General features: G+C 43.2%; 1 protein-coding gene across 3 annotated transcripts in view; it reads left to right on the top strand.

Annotated features, from left to right (window-relative positions):
- The window catches only part of LOC126517969 (deubiquitinating protein VCPIP1-like), an 84,235-nt gene extending 68,976 nt beyond the window's left edge, over positions 1-15,259 (top strand). For all 3 annotated transcript variants that reach the window (XM_055064423.2, XM_050167795.2, XM_050167794.3), the window contains exons 12-16: positions 498-720; positions 1,782-1,850; positions 4,123-4,322; positions 6,437-6,868; positions 14,634-15,259. In XM_055064423.2, coding sequence (XP_054920398.1) covers positions 498-720; positions 1,782-1,850; positions 4,123-4,322; positions 6,437-6,868; positions 14,634-14,711 — 1,002 coding nt within the window. In that variant the 3' untranslated portion in view covers positions 14,712-15,259. The remainder of the gene's footprint in view (positions 1-497; positions 721-1,781; positions 1,851-4,122; positions 4,323-6,436; positions 6,869-14,633) is intronic.
- The last annotated feature ends 3,594 nt before the right edge of the window (positions 15,260-18,853 follow it).

Raw genomic sequence — 18,853 nt, 5'->3', positions numbered from 1 at the left:
TTTGCTGTTCCAATTTTGCTGCTGCTTGTATGCTGCATCAAAAGGTAAACCATCATTAATGAAGTGCATATATATCCCACAAGAGGTGTTTGCTCAGTGCAAGAGTTAACAAAATGCATTCTATTCCTTTGAATAGCTATTGAATAAGTATGAATGAATTACTTCAGCTTTAAAAGCTCACGGAAGAAATTACTATGCCTTTTGAGACCCGTAACCAGAGGGTAGTAGTTGGTCATAACTGATAATTATTACTCAGAAGCAGGGAAACTCGTGAGGGATGCAATGGTAACAAGATTGTAAACAACAGGAAACTATGTTGTACAAAAATATACGCTACAGAGAAACAAGTACAATAATGAAGTGGTAGAAGAAAGAGGTGTGCCAAGGTGCAGTGGTATACAGAGAAGTAAGTCGTGCATGCTAATTAAGGCTCTACTTGTCAACTATTTTCGATTATTGCTGCTTTGTCACATCTATTGTCATGGTGTCTTTTGCAGGGACAGCTAAGGCCCAGTGCCTTGGGCGTCACCTTCGCCGAGCTCCAGGCCTGGGTGACCGCAGAGTTTGGGATTCCTGCCGAACGGCAGCTTCTGAAGAGCGGCATCCCGCCTAGGGTATTGGTGGCGCCCCCTGATGGCGACGCCCTGTCACTTTCTCACGGCGACCGCGTCATCGTCGAGGTGGTCGGGGCTGACCCCTCTGCCGGTGCCGTTGCACACGGTATGGTTATTGCCCCGGAGGCCGCTAACCTTTGGTTAATTTCGGTGCAACAGGCCACTTAGCCGCCTGCTGGACAGCCACCTTGACCCTTTCAGAGGCGGTGGGAAGCATGCTTCCTACCTGTTATATGTGTGCAGAAAGGTCATCGGAAGCATTATGCTCACCACGGGAATGCATTGCCGTCTTAAAAGAAACATTGTAAAATTTAGAGCAAATGTGGTGCCCCTGTTGCCACAAAAATTGACCTACAGTGCTTCGCATGCTTTGAACCTGTTTCACAGATACCGTCTGCTTGACAATTTTCCATGCGTTGTGGCCTTAGACATGTAATATTGACAGGACTACAGTGTCAGTTTGAATAAACCCAAAATTCGAATTGGCCAGATTCCACTGTGTCAGAACTTTGCCTCCGAGATTTTGCAGCTCATCATGAGCAGCTGCAGGCTCAAAAGCAGTGCCTTCAGAGTCATGCGTTGCTTCTGGTATATGATAATGGCTGTGATATTTTGTTTTGTGGCCTTTTTTCTTTCCATCCATAATTTCTGTACAAAAAGCATTCGTTTTTGTCAGCCTTTCGTGACACATCTACTCATATTTCAAGTGTAAAACTATGCATAAAAGACATCTACATTATAGTTCATTATTGTAGCAATTGCTACGAACGGGTGGATGTCTGATTTTTCCTTTATTAATTCTCTCCACCTTGCGGGTTTCCCCAGAACTATTATGTCAAACTCTTGCCTTTGCTTTGTGTTGTCGACAAATTCAACTTCGCCCTGCCATCTAGTAGCCGCGTGGTTAGCTCCGATGGTAGAGCGGCTGCCCCGGAAAAGCGGTGGTCCCGGGTTGGAGTCCCGGACCAGGACGAATTTTTCTTCAACTGTGAGGCTTTTCTTTCGAGGAACCCGTATGGGTTTCCTTTGTAGAAATTGCTACGAACGAGTGGATGTCTGATTTTTCCTTTATTATCTGAAAATAGGCTTATAACATGGTTCAAAATTTCATTGCGGTTGGCCTTTGAGGCTGAACTGGTGATGGTTTACCTGTTGTGCGATTTCCAGGGGGCCCGCTCGATGCGGCCATGACAAGTGATGCCACCCTCGAAGGTGACCTGGCCAGGCATTTGCACGGTGAGTGTCAACTCTCCTCCATATCATTATTGTCATGATTTTATTTACTCTATTCACCCAGTTTTAATGCGCACCTTTTGTTGAAAGACAGTGGCTCTGAATATCGCCTGCACATTAAATTCAGATAGAAAACTGAAATTGCGTTCGCTGCATTGAACACCGTCAGAGCCAGCATCAGTGCCATTGTTGCCGCAAGATCAACCACAGCGTACTGCTTTAAAAATTCATTTGAAATTGTTATACTATATGGTAAGCTTGCGACAAGAAATCCCTGTCACATGTTCTTGCCGTTCCAAAAACTTGCTTGTGTCTCACAAGACGAACTGGCAAAGTGCTTGTTGAAGCATTTGTTTTATTTAAACAAATGGGAAATATCAATTGCCGTGAACTACGTGGAGAACTACGTGATTGTCTAGACTGCCATAACAAGCTTTCTGACAGTGACAACGATGGACGTTAAGCGTGAATAAATTTGGAATCTTGAAAGCATGGTTGTGTTCGCTTAATTTTTACCGCTGAGAAGATATCATTGAGGTACATAGAACGAAACTGTATCATACATCGCCAACTCCCGAATTCATCAAAATAAATTATTTTCGCTTTCAAATTTGCTTTTTTCGATTGCCCGAGAATTTGGAAAATTCTGTGGCCCCTTTTTGTCCAAAAACATATCGACCGATGACTGTACTTGCATAAAAGGTTGAATTTCAATACAATGATATTTCAATATAACGAAGCAAATTGCCAATTTTACTGACTTCGTTATATCAAGGTTTAACTGTGCTTGTAAAATGCAGAAACACTTTTCCAAGATAACCACTGAACTAATTTTAATGAAATTTATTGCATTTCAAAGACAACGTTAAATTCTGGTGACTGTTGGAAGTGAAATATTGATTTAATGCCTGAATTTCTTTTAAGACATTTTCAGATATTGGTAAGCTTGAAAAAAATAGAAGCATGAAGTTTACTAATTCGTAGCTCTGCATTAAGAACAGCTATCGCACTTTTGTAAACTGCATCCGTTAGAGCATCCAAAACAGACAATTTCGATATATGAATTTATAGCTTACGTCAATTTGTTACATTGTTTACAAGAGTTTTGTAAAAGTCCTACTTGCATATTAGGGGTCTATTTGAGAGTAATGTATAATGCGTCAGTTTTGTCCACTTTAGATGTACTATTAGACGCAATTTACAGAATTGTGATATCTTTTTTTCTTTGCTTAGGTAGAGTTGCAAACTTCATGGTATTGTTGAAAATTAGCTATTTTCAGCAATGTTTATTAAAAAATTTATGGCCTAAATAAAAAATTTGCTACCAGCAGTCACTATATTTTAACTTTTTCTTTTATATGTAACAAACCTCATAAAATTTAGTGCAATAGTTGCTGAAAAAAAATGATTTCTCCTTCTATGTATCCAGATGGGAGCCCCCAAGCTAAAGCTTCTTCTTAAGATCCTGAAGGAACGCTGGGGCCATGAAAGACTTAAAAGCTGAAGGCTGGGAAAGAGGGAGGGACACGTGTGAGGCCAGTTCTGCGAGTATGAACAGTTAAGGCGAGATGGTTGGTTGGTGCCTAGACGCACATTCTTTTTGTGAATTAGCTCAACACGGTGAAATGCTAAAGGCAGTGGCAGCACGGAACATTCACTTCCAATGCATTGGCTGCGTGACGCCGTGCTCCTTCCTGGCTTCTTTAATGCCACGCCTACTTATGTTTAGTGAAACGTATGCTTTCCATACTTTGAGGAGAAGGGGAACCTAGGGACTCAATTTTTTGTTATTTACAACCATGCGAAGCAAACGGAGAATGAAGTCAGGGAAAGTAGTGCATAAGTTACACGTTCATTCTTCAAGTTGAATTGTAGCAATGATGAGGAAAAGGAAAATGAAAGTTTACGGAGAGCCAACTTGCTAGAGGTGTGAACCGAACTCGCACCTTCTGCATCGTGCTTGCGGTGGTGCTCTGCCGTTAAGCTGTACCGTGGTTTCGGCGCCCACTTGTACGAAGATGTTTTTTCATCCCCTTTAATTTCCCTTTATTGTTTCTACATCTCAATTAAAAAATGAACAGTTAAATTGCCCTGTGCCTTTTTTTTTTTTTTTTTTTGCCTTCATTCTCTGTTTGCTTCTTGTGTTTGCAACTAACAGCCTCACTTGTGCCGTACTGTTCTACTAGCTTGCTATCGCTGTTCGCCTTTCTGGTGGAATCGAACCGAACTGGAAGTTCTCGTCTCTGACCGCCTCTCGGGTGCCCTCGGCTTGCAGAGGTTCAGAAGATCCTGTCACTGGAGTCAGGCCTGCGGGCTATGCTCGGCCACCTGAAGCGGACGGGCGCGTCGGTGTGGTCGTACGCGCAGGAGAACGAGTGGCTGTTCTGTCGCGGAGGCCTGTTCTACGCGCAGATGCAGCGAGACGTGGGCCTCGTCGACGGCAAGCACTGTCACCTGCCGCTCATCCCCGACAAGGTGAAGCACACACGCTGCTGATGATAATAAATGATATTTACTTTAAAACAAGATTGACAGCTGTCCGACAAAAAGCACTGTGCTTTGTGTTTATCTTAAATATGTAATTATATGTTGTATATACGTAGTAGTTGCCAAGATAATTGATAATTACCTTCTACTGTTTGCTGAAACAATTAAAATTTACTTGCTGAAGGGAAAGTTGCAAACAACATATAGTTGGACACCGCAGTTCATAAGAATAGCAATGCTCGAAACAGATTCGAAATTGAACAATTATTTGTCATTTTACATCCCATTGAAGTTGTGTTCACAGTATCAATAATAAAAGCAAATGCAAATATAAATAAAAAAATTGTAGCTGGAAATAAAAAAAGATCTGCTCTCAGAGTTGCATTCTCAATACATTTAGCTTTGTGCTACAAAAAAATAATAATAATAATAGCTCTAGCTGTCCTAGGTCCAAAGATATTGATACAGCGAACAAGCAAAGTGACCAAAAATCATCTTTTGAGAAAAATGAGAAAAAAGAAAAATATTACTCAGTGCAATGCCGAGCCATTGCTGTTTACATATTTCCATTCAGAATCTACTCGTACGCCTCGTAGTAATCTGCTTGCAGCACTTCAAGCTTAACGCATTTGGCTTCCTATAGCAAAAAAAAAAAAAAAACCCAGTGTAGTCTTATTGTTGCCACAGGCAGGCAGGCTGAGCAAAAAGTTTGTTTTGAGAAAAACAGACAACTCGATTTATTCAGGAATATAGTGAAGTATTTACATATGGTTACCGGTTGTAAACGGCTGGTATGCCTCTAACGCATGCCCCAGTGTGAAAGGTCTGTTATCAAAAAAAAAAAAAAGAAAAGAAAAACGTCGTTTGCAGATTACCGGTGCTCCGCGTGGCGCGCTTCGAGATTGTTCACGAGGAATGGGTTGCACGTTTGGTCGACGCGGCATCACTGTAGATCGCCCACGAAATGAATATCCTTAATTGGAAAAAATTTATTTAATGCCATTTCTTAATTGCCGGTGCTCCGCATTTCGTGCACAGCAATTACAGAATCGCGGCTTATGATAATGAAGCGTGTCTACAACGCATCCGAGCCAGCCACGGGCGCATCAGCGTGAGCGAGAAAATCCAATTTTCGCTTGGTTGCTGGCGTTGAAGCAAAGTCTTATCGTTTTTCTTGTTCCTTCTTCACTTTCTCCAAATCATCGGGTTGCATTAGTAGTGCTGGAATGCTGCATGAACACCGGCCGCTGCCAAAAGCACTTTCATCTGCTAAGTCTATACCGCAGTCACGGGGGGAGACTCCGGCCGGGCTCGGCACGGGCAGCGAACTATTGCCAGCATCTTCCAGAGCTAGTGCGCTCTTTTGAAAGTTTAAAACTCCACTTTTCTTCTTCTGTTCGCAGAATTTGTGGCTTGTAGCAAACTGAATTTGACATCGTTTTGTGCCGAGTTTCGCACGCCCGACTAGACGACGGCAAAAATCCGCCAATGGCATAGCTTTATTACGGTCACTTGTCTCAGTCGACAAATGGAATTGCGCATGGGTACTACTTTTTTGCAGGCTTTTTCTTTCATAGCCATTCAGCGCACAGAGTAATGGTGGCGCGAAAACTAAACGAGAAGAATTGCTCTTTCAAACAAATCGGAAACTTGGGATGGCAGCTGCGTGTCACAGAAAAGGACATTTTTTGTGCGTTCATCAGTAAAAATACAGCTTGCCAACGTGATATAAAACTCAAATACGACCAAAATATTGGTCCCAGATGCGCGAAAATTTCTTAGATAATGCATCGAACACTGTTGAATAAAAAAAAATGTTTTAAAAAAAAGTGATTTTTCAGCAATTTTTTGGTCTCTAAGACCCGTGTCCTCCCTTAAAGTTAATTCGGAACACCCTGCTGCAGCATGCCTCATAGCCTGTGTATTGATTTAGGGTGTTTTTTCTACCACTGCATGCCATGTTTCTCGGTATTGGACTCAGTCGAGCATTCTACAAGCTTTTCGTTCATGCCTCAACTATTGGTGAGATGCTCAATGAGGACTAATGACTAGTCCCAGAATTCATTATTTGTTTGTACTTTTTCTTGACATTTCTGCCACAGGTGTTCACGTACAACGCCAAGCATGACCGCCTTGAGCTGTGCTTCGAGCCCTACGGCCACTTTGCCATTGGCCCCGATGTGGAGGCCAAGATTGCAAGCGGTCAGGTCGGCAGCACAGGCCAGCACCATCAGAGCCCGACTGCATCGCCTAGTGCGGCTGCAGCCTCGTCCACGGTCACCGAAGGAGCGTCCACCTCGGCAGATAGCTCGAACGCCGGCGGCAGCTCCGCAGACGAAAAGAAGCCCGCAAGCGTTGTCGCCAAACCGAGCCGGACTGTGGTGCGAAAGGGTCCTGGCTTCACAGTGTTGGCTCCTGCCTCGCCAGAGAAACCGGGGAGGCTGGCAGAATCGGGTTCCGGACAGTGTGTTCAGGAACGCGCACTGGAGCAGCTCCAGACAGTCGTGTCCATGCTCCAGGACCAAGGGAGCAGGGTAAGAGCTGTTTACGCTACCCCCTGCGGTGTCTCAACGGCTATGCCATTCTCATGCTAAGCATTGGAGCTGCTGGTTTGATTCCCAGATGTGCAGGTGTAATGGCTGCAGTCTGATGGTGAAACAATTAAAAAGTATATATGATTGGTACTTTCCTCGGCAAGGCAAAGCACTTATGGCAATAGCAGTGTTCAGCGGTGCGCTCGTGCTCATTGGCCAGTGTTCTAACGCTACGCTGGGTGACGAGTTGCCGCAACGTAGAACCCGATGTAATTGCTGCCGCGTAGTAGTAACGGCACCCTGACAGGCATTTCACAATGCCGGCGTGATGAGAAGGACCGCCAGTGGCATTGAAGGCGCCGCCCAGCAGTGGTGCAGGGGATAGGCGCAATGAAAAAAAAAAGAAAAATGTTTGTATTTGCAGCTTCAAATTTACTGTCCGTTCAGACCACCGTGATGTACGTAGCTGCAAAGCAGGAATGCAGTGGAAGGTAGACCGGTGCCCTCGTGTTAACAACAAAACGCACTGCGTGTCTCTCTCTTTTCTGAAGACCTAACCTTCCACATGCGGGACCGTGCATGCACCGTCGGCCATGACAGAACGACGACGGTGGTGCACAAATGTACCTCAAGTGTCCCTATGATTGTTATCACAATAAAATTGAGCAGAAATCACTATAGGATGACTGTCAAAGTCAAGCAATAGCTTTCTGTTAGATCTAAGATGTGCTGCTGGAACACCTGTTGGTTTGCACAAGCGGTTAATGCTATGATGCGTGCGGGTGCTGAGGCGTATGGACCTGTCAAAATGCACTTGGCAGAATGTCTTCAGTCTTGCCATGCAACGAGACGAGAGGCACATTGGTAGAAGTGAAGCTTTCTTTGCGAATCCTGCCGCAACGATTCTTTCCAAGTGGGAACAGCACGTCTATACCTCCTGCCAAAGTGCCCCGCCCAAAGAATGTGCTCACCCATGCCGAATCCAAGGAGTGCAAGCATAATCTTGCCAAAGTCGCAAAAACGACAATTTTTTTTTGTGATTTTAGTTGTACGTTTTCCTGATTAGTATGTTTCTTTCTTGGATTTTATTTTTCCGAAATGCGTGAACTAGTTTCAACCAGTAGAATCTTGTTGATATGATCCCATTTCCTCAGTGGCTATGGTGTTAGGCTTCTGAGCACGAGGTCGCAGGATCAAATCCCGGCCACGGGGGCCGCATCTCGGTGGGGGCGAATGCGAAAACACCCCTGTACTTAGATTTAGGTGCATGTTAAAGAACCACAGGTGGTCGGAATTTCTGGAGTCCTCCACTATGGCGTGCCTCATAATCATAAAGTGGTTTTGGCACGTAAAACCCCATAATTAAATATTGATCCCATTTCGTACGATTTGAATCTGCGAACATTCTTGATCGAGAACACAAAAATGACCCAATACAGTTGCTCTTCTTTTGTACTAGCTAATATGTCGCCAGAAAACTACCTGTCGGTGCCAACGTTCAGTACACCGCCAAACTGTGATTGTAGGATGCGTTTTTCGGCCACTAGGTGTCAGGTGAAGAAGACAAGGTGCGAGGCATGTACAGTATTGAACATATACAATGTGGTTAGTGATATTTATGTAAAATAGATTCTTTAAAATTAACTGGGCATTGCATGTATAAAACTCCGAGTGCCTGTAACATGCTCCATAAAACTGCCCGCAGCAACTTTTTTTTTCTTTCACGTATGCTTTTCTGAGCCTGTATATATATTTTTTTCCTGGTAATGCGGTTGAGCATCATGCTTGGTGGCATGCTCACACGTTACCAGGTAGGGTGCCATACTACACTTAACCCGACAGAAAGCAGTGCGTAATCTGACAGGTGTTACATGTGCTACTGCCAGTCGGTCAGGTTGCCAGAGGGTGTTTCAGCACTGTCGCACAGCTTTGTTTTCTCAGACTCTTGAAAATTCATAAAGGTTTGTTATAGTACCTTGGCTCAGACGTACTGAATTACCGTATTTTCCAGCGCATAAGACGGGGGTCTTTTCTTTCATCATTTTTGTCAGTGCGCCTTATATATGCACAAAACGGTGTGCAACAGCATTCTGAAACACATTGCATCTTGTTTTAACAGTTTGGAGGGACTGTGCCAACATATGTTGGCTTGCCATGCAGGCATTGTGGCAGGTACGTCCACATTAAAGGTCACCATTGTGACCTTTGTGATTGGAAGTCACGTGATCTAGTTTACTGTAGGTTTGTTTCTTCTTTCCTTTTTTCCTTTTCTTTTTTAAGAAAAGACCAAACACAAAAACTGACGCATTGAGTAATTAAGGGACACTACAATTTTTCATTGTTACATTGTGATGCCTGACATCTACCCAGCTAAAAAAAAGAAAAGGCACCACTTGGTTATCATCATCATTAGTGCTCGTGTGAGATGTTTCCGCAGTCCAGCAGTAATCGCAATGCTCCCGACTTCCAGTTGCCACTTTGCATTTGTGCACTTGTGAAAGAAGAATGATGGGTGTAACGTTAAGGGATAAGAAAAGAGCAAATTGGGTGAGGGAACAAACGCAAGTTAATGACATTCTAGTTGAAATCAAGAAAAAGAAATGGGCGTGGGCAGGACATGTAATGAGGAGGGAAAATAACCGATGCTCATTAAGGGTTACGGACTGGATTCCAAGGGAAGGGAAGCGTAGCAGGGGCGGCAGAAAGTTCGGCGGGCGGATGAGATTAAGAAGTTTGCAGGGACGACATGGCCACGATTAGTACGTGACCGGGGTAGTTGGAGAAGTATGGGAGAGGCCTTTGCCCTGCAGTGGGTGTAACCAGGCTGATGATGATGATGACTTGTGGAAGGCAATGTGATGGGCATTGTGCGTGCGCCATAGTAGAGGAGTGCACAAAATGCCATGAAAATATTGATTGCTGCTAAGGCTGCTCGTGGTGCTGCCGTCGTTGGGAGCACGAAGGGTTCACAGCACGGCGGCCATGCGCACTTTGAGCCAGCGTGCAACGTGTTGATGGGATTCTCCACTCGCACCATTTATTGAATGTGCTACTTTGTCGTGCGAGCTTTGCAGAAATGAAATGTAGCAGGGCCATGCCTCCAGAAGCGGGCACGTGTCTTGCACGCGGCTGAAAAAAAGAAATTGGTACAAATCACGTGCAGCAAAAGAAAAGTGTTGTTTTCGAAGAATGCTTCGCAGAATAAGTCGGCACCTAACGTAAAATGAAGATGCACAGAACTTGTGACTGCACCACCTGAAAGTGGCGTTCATCAAAAGAACTCATCCCCACGTGATCAACGGTGAAATTATGGAAATACTGTGCGATCAGTCAGCTGCGCCTCGCAGAGGACACCGTCCTGTGTTTTTCCAGATGCGCCGAATTGTTATACAGAAGGGAAACTGGCATTGTGTAAGCTGGCATTGCTGGCTTTCAGGGAACATTCCATGTTACTCACCACAGTAACCAAGTTGCTATGGTGTAGTGAGTTGCACGTCACGGGTTTGGTCCTGGCCACGGCGGCTACATTCCGATGGGATCGCAATACGAAAACCCTTGTGTAGCTTGCATCAGATGCACATAAAAGAACCCCAGATAGTCAAAATTATCTGGAGCCCCCACTGCTCTGTGCCTGGTAATTACCAGATTTCTCGGCAGGTAAAACCCCAGAATTTAATTTAGGACATTACCTGTCATGTCTGCATTAAGATAACGGTTAAAAAGTTAGGAACACAGTGAAGGCAAGCGACAATGCAGATGCACTGACTCTGTTTATTCTGAAAAATGTTTTGCTGTATTTACAGTGTCACACTGTGCACATGCTTAACAGATGAAGTGAACTGGATACTGCCACAGAATGCAGATCAGTTACAAAAAAAAAAAAAAAAAACACGCAAGAAATGTGTAAAGGTCAAATGAAATTTATTTATTTATTTATTTCATAATACCCCTAAAGGCCCCCGAAGGGGTATTACATAGGGGGAACCGATACATGAAGAAATGCGAGCTTTGCGCGTTACGGAAAAAAAACAACTAAAGTACACAAAAGTTATACAAAATTTTTACAAAAGAAAACACAAACGTTATACAAAAGTACGATACCTAGGAAAATACACAAGTAAAACAATATACGAAATACATTAGTCAAGTGAAACTTGAATAGAAAATACAAAACTGCCTGAGAAAACAAATTAAGGGAATTAAATAGGCACAATGTAAAAGAAGTAAAACGAGGTGTTGCTCGAAGCTGCGTCAGTTGTCACCTTAACAAATTAATGAGACATGAAATACAATTGTACAATGTGCACGCAGAACAGTAAGACAAATGATCAAAACAATATATACACTGAACGACGTATGAAGAAACAGTACATGATGAATATTTACAAGTCACTATTGCGTAAAAGTTCCTGAAAGGTGGCGAAATCGGTTTGAGTAGCAATGTGTGATGGTAGGTTATTCCATGCAACAATTGTTCGGGGAACGAAGGAGTTAGCATAGTTAGCCGAGCGACAACTGATGCGTTTTATCTTGAAGATATGGTCTGTGCGTGGAAAGAAGGCTGTCGCTGGTTCGAAGATACGGTGAAGGTGCGGATGATGATAAAGTTTGTGCAGCAGCGACAGGCGGGCAATTCTGCGGCGATGGGATAAGTCGTCAAGCTGAGCACGAGCTTTTAGTGCTGAAATGCTAGTATATGGTGAATAATCAGAAAAAATGAAACGAGCCGCGCGGTTTTGCAATGATTCGATTTCTTGGGCGATATATGTTTGAAAAGGATCCCAGATAGCTGATGCATACTCGATCTTGGGGCGTATTAACGTGAGGTATGCTAGTCTGCGTAGTTTAGCTGGAGCATGCTTAAGGTTGCGTTTGAGGAGGCCTAAAGAGCGGTTAGCTGATGCCAACGTCAGGCGGATGTGATGATGCCATGTTAGATCAGACTGTAAGTGAACACCAAGGTACTTATATGAAGTTGTAAGATCAATTATGTTGTTAGATATTATGTACGAAGTTGGAATACGGTGGTTGCGCCTAGTAAATGATAATAACTTCGTTTTAGCTGTATTAAGAGTCATCAACCATGTTGAACACCATGTGTTAATAGCGTTAAGATCGGTTTGAAGAATAACTTTGTCATTGTCGCATGAAATTAATCGATATATTACGCAGTCATCGGCAAAAAGTCTGATGTGGGAAGACACACAGTTAGGCAGGTCATTAATATAGATTAAGAAAAGTAAAGGGCCAAGAACGCTGCCCTGCGGAACACCGGAGGTTACTTTGGTAGAAGAGGAATTACTGTTGTTAACAGACGTATATTGAACTCTGGATGAGAGGAAATCCTTAATCCATCCAATAACGGTTGGATGTATGTTAAGGTTCATTAGCTTCAGTACTAGTCTATGGTGAGCAACGCGATCGAAAGCTTTCGAAAAATCCAGGAAGATAGCATCAACTTGAAACCCTAGGTCTAGGTATGAATGTATGTCATGTAAAAAGCCGGCTAACTGTGTTTCGCATGAATAACCACGACGAAAGCCATGTTGGTAATCAACAATAATTTTGTGCTCTTCTAAGTAGTTAATGATTTCAGTATACAAGATGTGTTCAAGTAATTTACAAATAGTACTGGTTAAGGAGATGGGGCGGTAATTTAATGGGTGAGTTCGGTCTCCGGACTTAAAAATGGGTATTACTTTTGCCACCTTCCAATCGTGCGGAATAGTGTTAGTTGATAAAGACTGCGAGAAGAGCGCACACAATATAGGTGATAAACTAGGCGACAAATGTTTTAAAACTTTATTATTAATGCCAGTGTGATCAGAGGCGGAAGAAACTTTAAGTTTATTTAGTAAAGAAGAAATGCCTGCTTCGCTAACAATTATTTCTGGCATTGATATGTTAATGAGATTTTCAAGGGTTGGTGAAGATATGGTGTCTTCCTGTGTAAATACAGATGAAAATGCGCTATTCAATAAATCAGCACATTCCGAGTGGTGGACCATAACACCGTGCTCATCAACTAGTGTTAAATCGGGATAGCTCTTCGGGTTTATTACGCGCCAAAAACGTTGAGGATTGTTAGTGAGCATAGAATATAGGTCATGGGCAAAGAAATGTCGTTTAGATGATTTTAGCAGTGATTGATATTGCTTATCGCAGGTCTTATAACGGTGCCAGGAATCTGAGTCGCGGGCTTTATCGGTTTTACGATATAAACGCTTTTTCTTATTATTAAGGCGCCGAAGCTTTACGGTAAACCACGGCGCTGTCGGGGTGCAGGCTATTTTTGTTAGAGGGACGAATCGATTAATTAGTTCAGTAAGAATGGTTTTAAGTTCAGCCCAATTATGTTCGATGGTTTGAAATTGGCATCTATTCAGGAAATGTAAAGAGAAGTCAGATAGTGCGGAGTTTATGCTGTCAAAATCCGCTCTATTGTAACATCAGTTCATCATGCAGCTATCACTTAATCACGTAACCTTAGAATGATAATTCTATTTCTCTTGAGCTATTCAAGGCCGATTGAGACAACTCGAGCTTACCTTTTTTATAATAGATGCTTAACTTAGTTTGCTCGTCAGTTGGTCTGGGTGGTGCAAAAACAATTTTTGTCAGCACAAATTCCACAGTGCACCCGAGCGGCAGCAAAGCATTGTCAGACATGAGGTTATAGTTCTGAAATTTCTTTAGATTCGGATGATGTGACTGCAGTATAAGTTTGAACTAAAACAGGAATAACAGTATTTTTATCCACTACTCTGCTTTAATACTCTGTCCGACGCAGGGGGCGACAAAGAAAAGACGTGTGTCGTGTAGATTCCCAACGCCAGTCACCGACATGACAAATGCAGTGCGCCCCCGGCTGTCATTGCACCGCTTCTTGCACTTTTCGCATGCACATGTAAAACTTGGCAATATATGCGAAATTTATAAACTCGCAAAGAAAAGGTGAGAAGGTAGCCTGCACCTGGTAGGCTGCACCTGGCCTATTGCTTACACCGCTGAATAGACTGAATGTACTCCCGGTGTACACTGTGCCACATAAGACAGACAGATGCCATGTCGTGCTGCCGTTTCGTGTGGCTCTTCGCTCCCGCCCGTCGCACTGCCCCTTCTGGCCTCCATAGCGTGCGTACGAGCATGATTTGATCATTGTCCACGTGCTTGTCGAGAGTACGCCACTCTGCCGAGGCAACGGCAGCAACGTGCTTCAAGATGCTTACAACGTTGCATACACTTTACATTCGGAGGCTGGCAATGGTAACTACGGTAACCCAGCAATGCTGCCGGCAACATGGCCAAACTTTTGCAGCCACTTTGCGGATGTGGCCTTCGATGGCTTCAAGTGAACTGCAATAAATGTCGGTTTCCGATGCCCGAGAGGAGCGTTGTTTCAAGTTTTACTGTACTAGAATTTTGCAGCACCTAAATATTTTTGTTTGTAGAAGTTTAGTGCCATGAAATGGGTGAGTGCAAAATTTCACGATGAGTGTACAATTGTGCATAATCACGTTTTTCCATGCCGACCAAGTTAATATAGAAGTGTCTTGCATAGCGATTTTTTCTTCACTGGTCATGAAAAGTAGGTTGTGCTTTTTATACAAAGGTGACTTAACTCTAACTGCTTACTAGTCTATTTTTTTACGACTGATAGCATAACTGCAATGTGTGAGCCAGTTTATTATAACCATACTGAACTGCAAGCAAGTTGACAGCCGGAGGAGTCACTAAAGCCTGCCGATTGTCTTTTGTTTTACAGGCTGTCACGGAAACAGACCCCGAACCCAGCTGGAGGAAAGGGGGCAATGAAGATCCCGATAGCATGGACACAGACTGACTGGCCTCATCCATGTTCTCCTTTCTGGCAAGGGAGTTTCGTGAAAAAGAGAAAAGAAAGGAAAACTGCTGCGTTGTGATAGACTGTCGTTTTGTACACAGAAGTTCTGTACGTCATTGATAATGAAAGCGCTTGTAGTAGTACTAAATCTGAAAAAGGGCTTATCTAGACCACTCAGCAAGTGCTAACGGGGCATGGTGCCAAACACACCTCGTTTCTGTTGAGAGAAGTGTTTGAAGAGGAGGGGACGCCTCAAGCCGCGTGCGTGCTATTTATGAACGTCTAGTCCGTACCACCGCAAGTTTTGACAGCGAGATTAAACGGGGAGCAAGCCCTTTTTATAGGGCCAAGGAGTGCTGACAGATGTCTTGGTCCCCAGCTGTGCATAAATGTATGTATAACTGCGCTTTTAAAGGGCTGTAGATTCTTTTTTTTTCTCATGTGTACAGGTGCATTCAACTTCGTGCATTCAACACGAGGGTATGTTCAACTTTGTGCATTGTAATGTGATTTGGTTCTTTGGAGCTGAATAAAGTGATTGATTTTGAGCTCCCAGTGGCTATACTTTGGAACATTATATGGGATGCCCCCTCTCCCCCCCCCCCACCCCAAAAATAATTCTGCACCTATTTTAAGATTAAGAACTACTGGCAAGTATGCTTCACTGCAATAGCTGCCATTCTGCCATTTGCTTCGTAACCCATAGCTCCAAGTCCAAAAGCCACATTCATGCTGTAATCGTTCTTTAGAGGGCACAACTTTTTCACGTGTTTGTTTTGTGCATTGCTCGCAGCATAGGGTTTCATACTCTCAGTAATGCAAGAGGAAAATTCGCTGTGTTCTTTTATTGTCTGAACGATGGGCAGTTCAGGTGGCAGACAACTATACTTCTATTTCTCCTAGTAATTCATCTGCGGTGTATGTTATTAATGCAGCATTGCATATAGACTGTGTTTCAGCGAACACTTTCAATATTTATAGGTTGCCTGTGGGAGATATCACAATTCTAGTTCATGAGCTGGTCTACTCAGAGGCGGACATTACTTGCAGAAAAATTGGAAATGCATAATCGACTAATTAAAAATTCAGTTGTTTTCAGCTAATTACCTTATGGCCCATATTGCAATTTACAAATGTTAGCCGTGGAGTTCACAAGGCTGATCCACTTGGAACGAATTCTCAGGATGACACCAGTTTCGCGATATTGATTCCTAAGCTTTGCGGAGAAATGAATTCGTGTTCTAGTTAATTTGTTAACAAAATGTCATTTCATGTATTGAAGCACACAACTGGAACACCACTGCATTTCTCTGCAAAGTTTGGGAGTTATCTTGAAACTGGTGTCGTCCTGAGAATTAGTTCAAGCAGATCTGTCTTGCCAACTCCATGGCTAGAATTTGTAAATCGTAATTTGGGTCATAAGGTAGTTAGTTAAAGTTGGTTAGTAAATGTGTGTTAGTCGATTTTGCATTTTAATTTTTTGTGCTAGTAGTGCCCACCACTTCAAGTAGACTACCTCTCGAACTAGAATTGAGCTACCTGCTACAGGCAACCTTTAAAAAATTTCGAGTGTTTGCTGAAACCAGAGCTGTGCAGTATCGAAGATACACGTATCTTAGATAGTATCTTAGATACTCGGGTGACTTCTACAGTGCAACCTCGATATAACGAACTTCAGGGAACCGCAGTAGATTGTTCATTATTATGAAAGATCGTTATAGTGAAAGCCCCAAAATAAACCATTCTGCCCATCAACCCATCAGTTAAATTGTCACCATATGGGCTATCCACAAAAACTTCACTGTTAGATCTCGGCACATGCAGTTGCTATTTTCCATGGATTCCACTGCCACCCACCACTGAAGCATGGTATAATAAGAGTGCTGCTCGCAAGACAGACGTTGACGCCGAGGAAACTACCGACAAAAAAGTAGCTTCATCTTGCATGCAAAGTGAAATGTTTCTTGCTTTTTTGTTTTTCCCATTTCTTGCCATGGACACCGCAACTGACTCGCTGGAGGTAGACACCTGAACTTTTGCAAAGCGAAATCGCACGTAAATGAGACCGTCTGGAAAGTGCGAAGTGTGACCGTGTGGCATCCCTAAGGGTACGGAGGTGGCATTTCACTGCGCGTGTAGCTTGTACGGCCGCAGAAATAAACACGAAAGAAAGTGGCGTGCGCAGAAAGAAGAAAGAGACGCACCTCCGTTGCTAGGCAACATTTTTTCTGGGCAGAGCATGCGCTCGCGAAACCTGATGCGTCATCGCCTCCGCTCGCCCGCATTATTTTCTTCTTGAGCGCCGTTTCAGGTTTTGCGAACCAGTGCGCCTCGACGTCCGCTCTCTGCACCTTGTCGTCTGCTAGCCCACTGTTTCGGTTGCCGTGAAGGATACTAGGAAATCACAGAATCCCCAGATTTCTGAATATTAGTTCGTAGTACTGAGCTGCTGTTTACATCACAGGGAAACTGAATAAAGATTTTTATTCTGAAAAGTTCAGCATTCTGAAGTTCGTAGTACTGAAATATTTTTACATTGAAACTATAAGAAGTCGGCAGGGGATCTCTGAAAAGTTTGTTAATGTAGTGTTTGTAGTAACAAGGTTTCACTGTATATGTATCATGAAATACAGATACTGGTACACGTCTGGCAAGACGTATACCAGTATCTGTATTTTGGATACATGGAAGACTGTATTGTGTATCTTAAGATACTACAATCACAACATCACCATGCGAAACTATAACCTATAACCGACTGAACTCTGCTTCTCAAGCTGATACTGCTGCCACTTATCCACCAGAATAGAACTAAAGGCAGTGACATTCTTTTTATCTTATCGCCAGAGCCCTCCAGGGAGGGCAGGTGTTGAGGTCTACATGTCCCCATTTCTAGAGTGCAGTCATGTGGTGGCACTCACGCTGCCTACGAAAACAACCCCACAGACGTCGGCGTGCGGACAACCTTTTGTTTTCTTGATTTTTTGTTTTTAGCGTCGGTGCCATGACGCTTACTCGTAGCTGCCGTACTGTGTTGCGTACGCCAACGCATGCGCGTCTTTCGCACAAATTCTGATGCCACTATAGTGTCATTATTGAAGTCTCTATTGCGTGGTGCTCTGTTACGAAGGCTGAAGCATGCGAGAATGGGGTTGCCTTGTGTCTAGCTGTTTTCACACATCAGGGATTTGAAGGATCTCGTGGATGCAAGTTTCACTGTTGTGAACCAAGGCGTAGATGGCGCTACCTCTGGGATGGCGCTACCTCTGGGCGCTACTTGTGGATAAGGCAGCTATGTTGTGCACATGATTGTTGCTCACAAGTACCGAAAGCAATGTTTTGGACTACATTATGTGACAAGAATTCTACGAAATGTGAATAATCTAGGAAAGCTGCACATCACAGACGGATTAGCGCTCATTTATACATTATGAAAGTTTGATCTGCTCGATCTTTTACAGTCAACGCACTCCAAACATAAGATGGCTATTTTTTTACTCTCAAAGTGCGAAAATTAGGCAGACAATGCTAAGAAGTTACGTGTTAAAACTGTCAGCTTGGGCCCAAACAAACCATGTGCCGACCGCGTTACAAGTTTGGTCAGAGAAACATGAAGTTGGCAGCAGTTAAGAAATTTTCAAGCAAACATTTTTGTGCATACATGTTTGCTGCTACGTTATATAGATCTATTAAAAATGTGTGAATATATCGAAGTATCCTAGGATACAAGTGGTAAGTATCATATTGGATACAATTGCTGTAGTATCTTGTATCTGCATCTCAAATACTGGTTGCCCAAGTATCTTGTATGGTATCATGATACGATTGCAAAGTACCTTTGCCCAGGCCTGACTGAAACACCCTGTATAGTGGACCGACGCCCTCACATAATTTTCAGCGCATAAAATAATTGATAATACGAAATAGAACGTATTCGTTTGAATATACATTCATTGCATATTAAAGCCTGAAATAAACATTTCAGATTTTGTTATATCTGTGTTCATTCCTTGTATCGAGCTTAGACTATAGTACTATAGTCTACCAGCACATCTCGTCAACCACCTTTCTATCCAAGTTGATACATTCAAGTTTGGTTTGAATACTAGTTGGCTGTACAGGGCTTCAATAGGATGTACATA

Source organism: Dermacentor andersoni, chromosome 11, assembly GCF_023375885.2.
Source record: "Dermacentor andersoni chromosome 11, qqDerAnde1_hic_scaffold, whole genome shotgun sequence".
Classification (NCBI taxonomy): domain Eukaryota; kingdom Metazoa; phylum Arthropoda; class Arachnida; order Ixodida; family Ixodidae; genus Dermacentor; species Dermacentor andersoni.
Note: the sequence above shows the minus strand (reverse complement) of the source record. Positions and strands in the feature narration are given on the sequence as shown.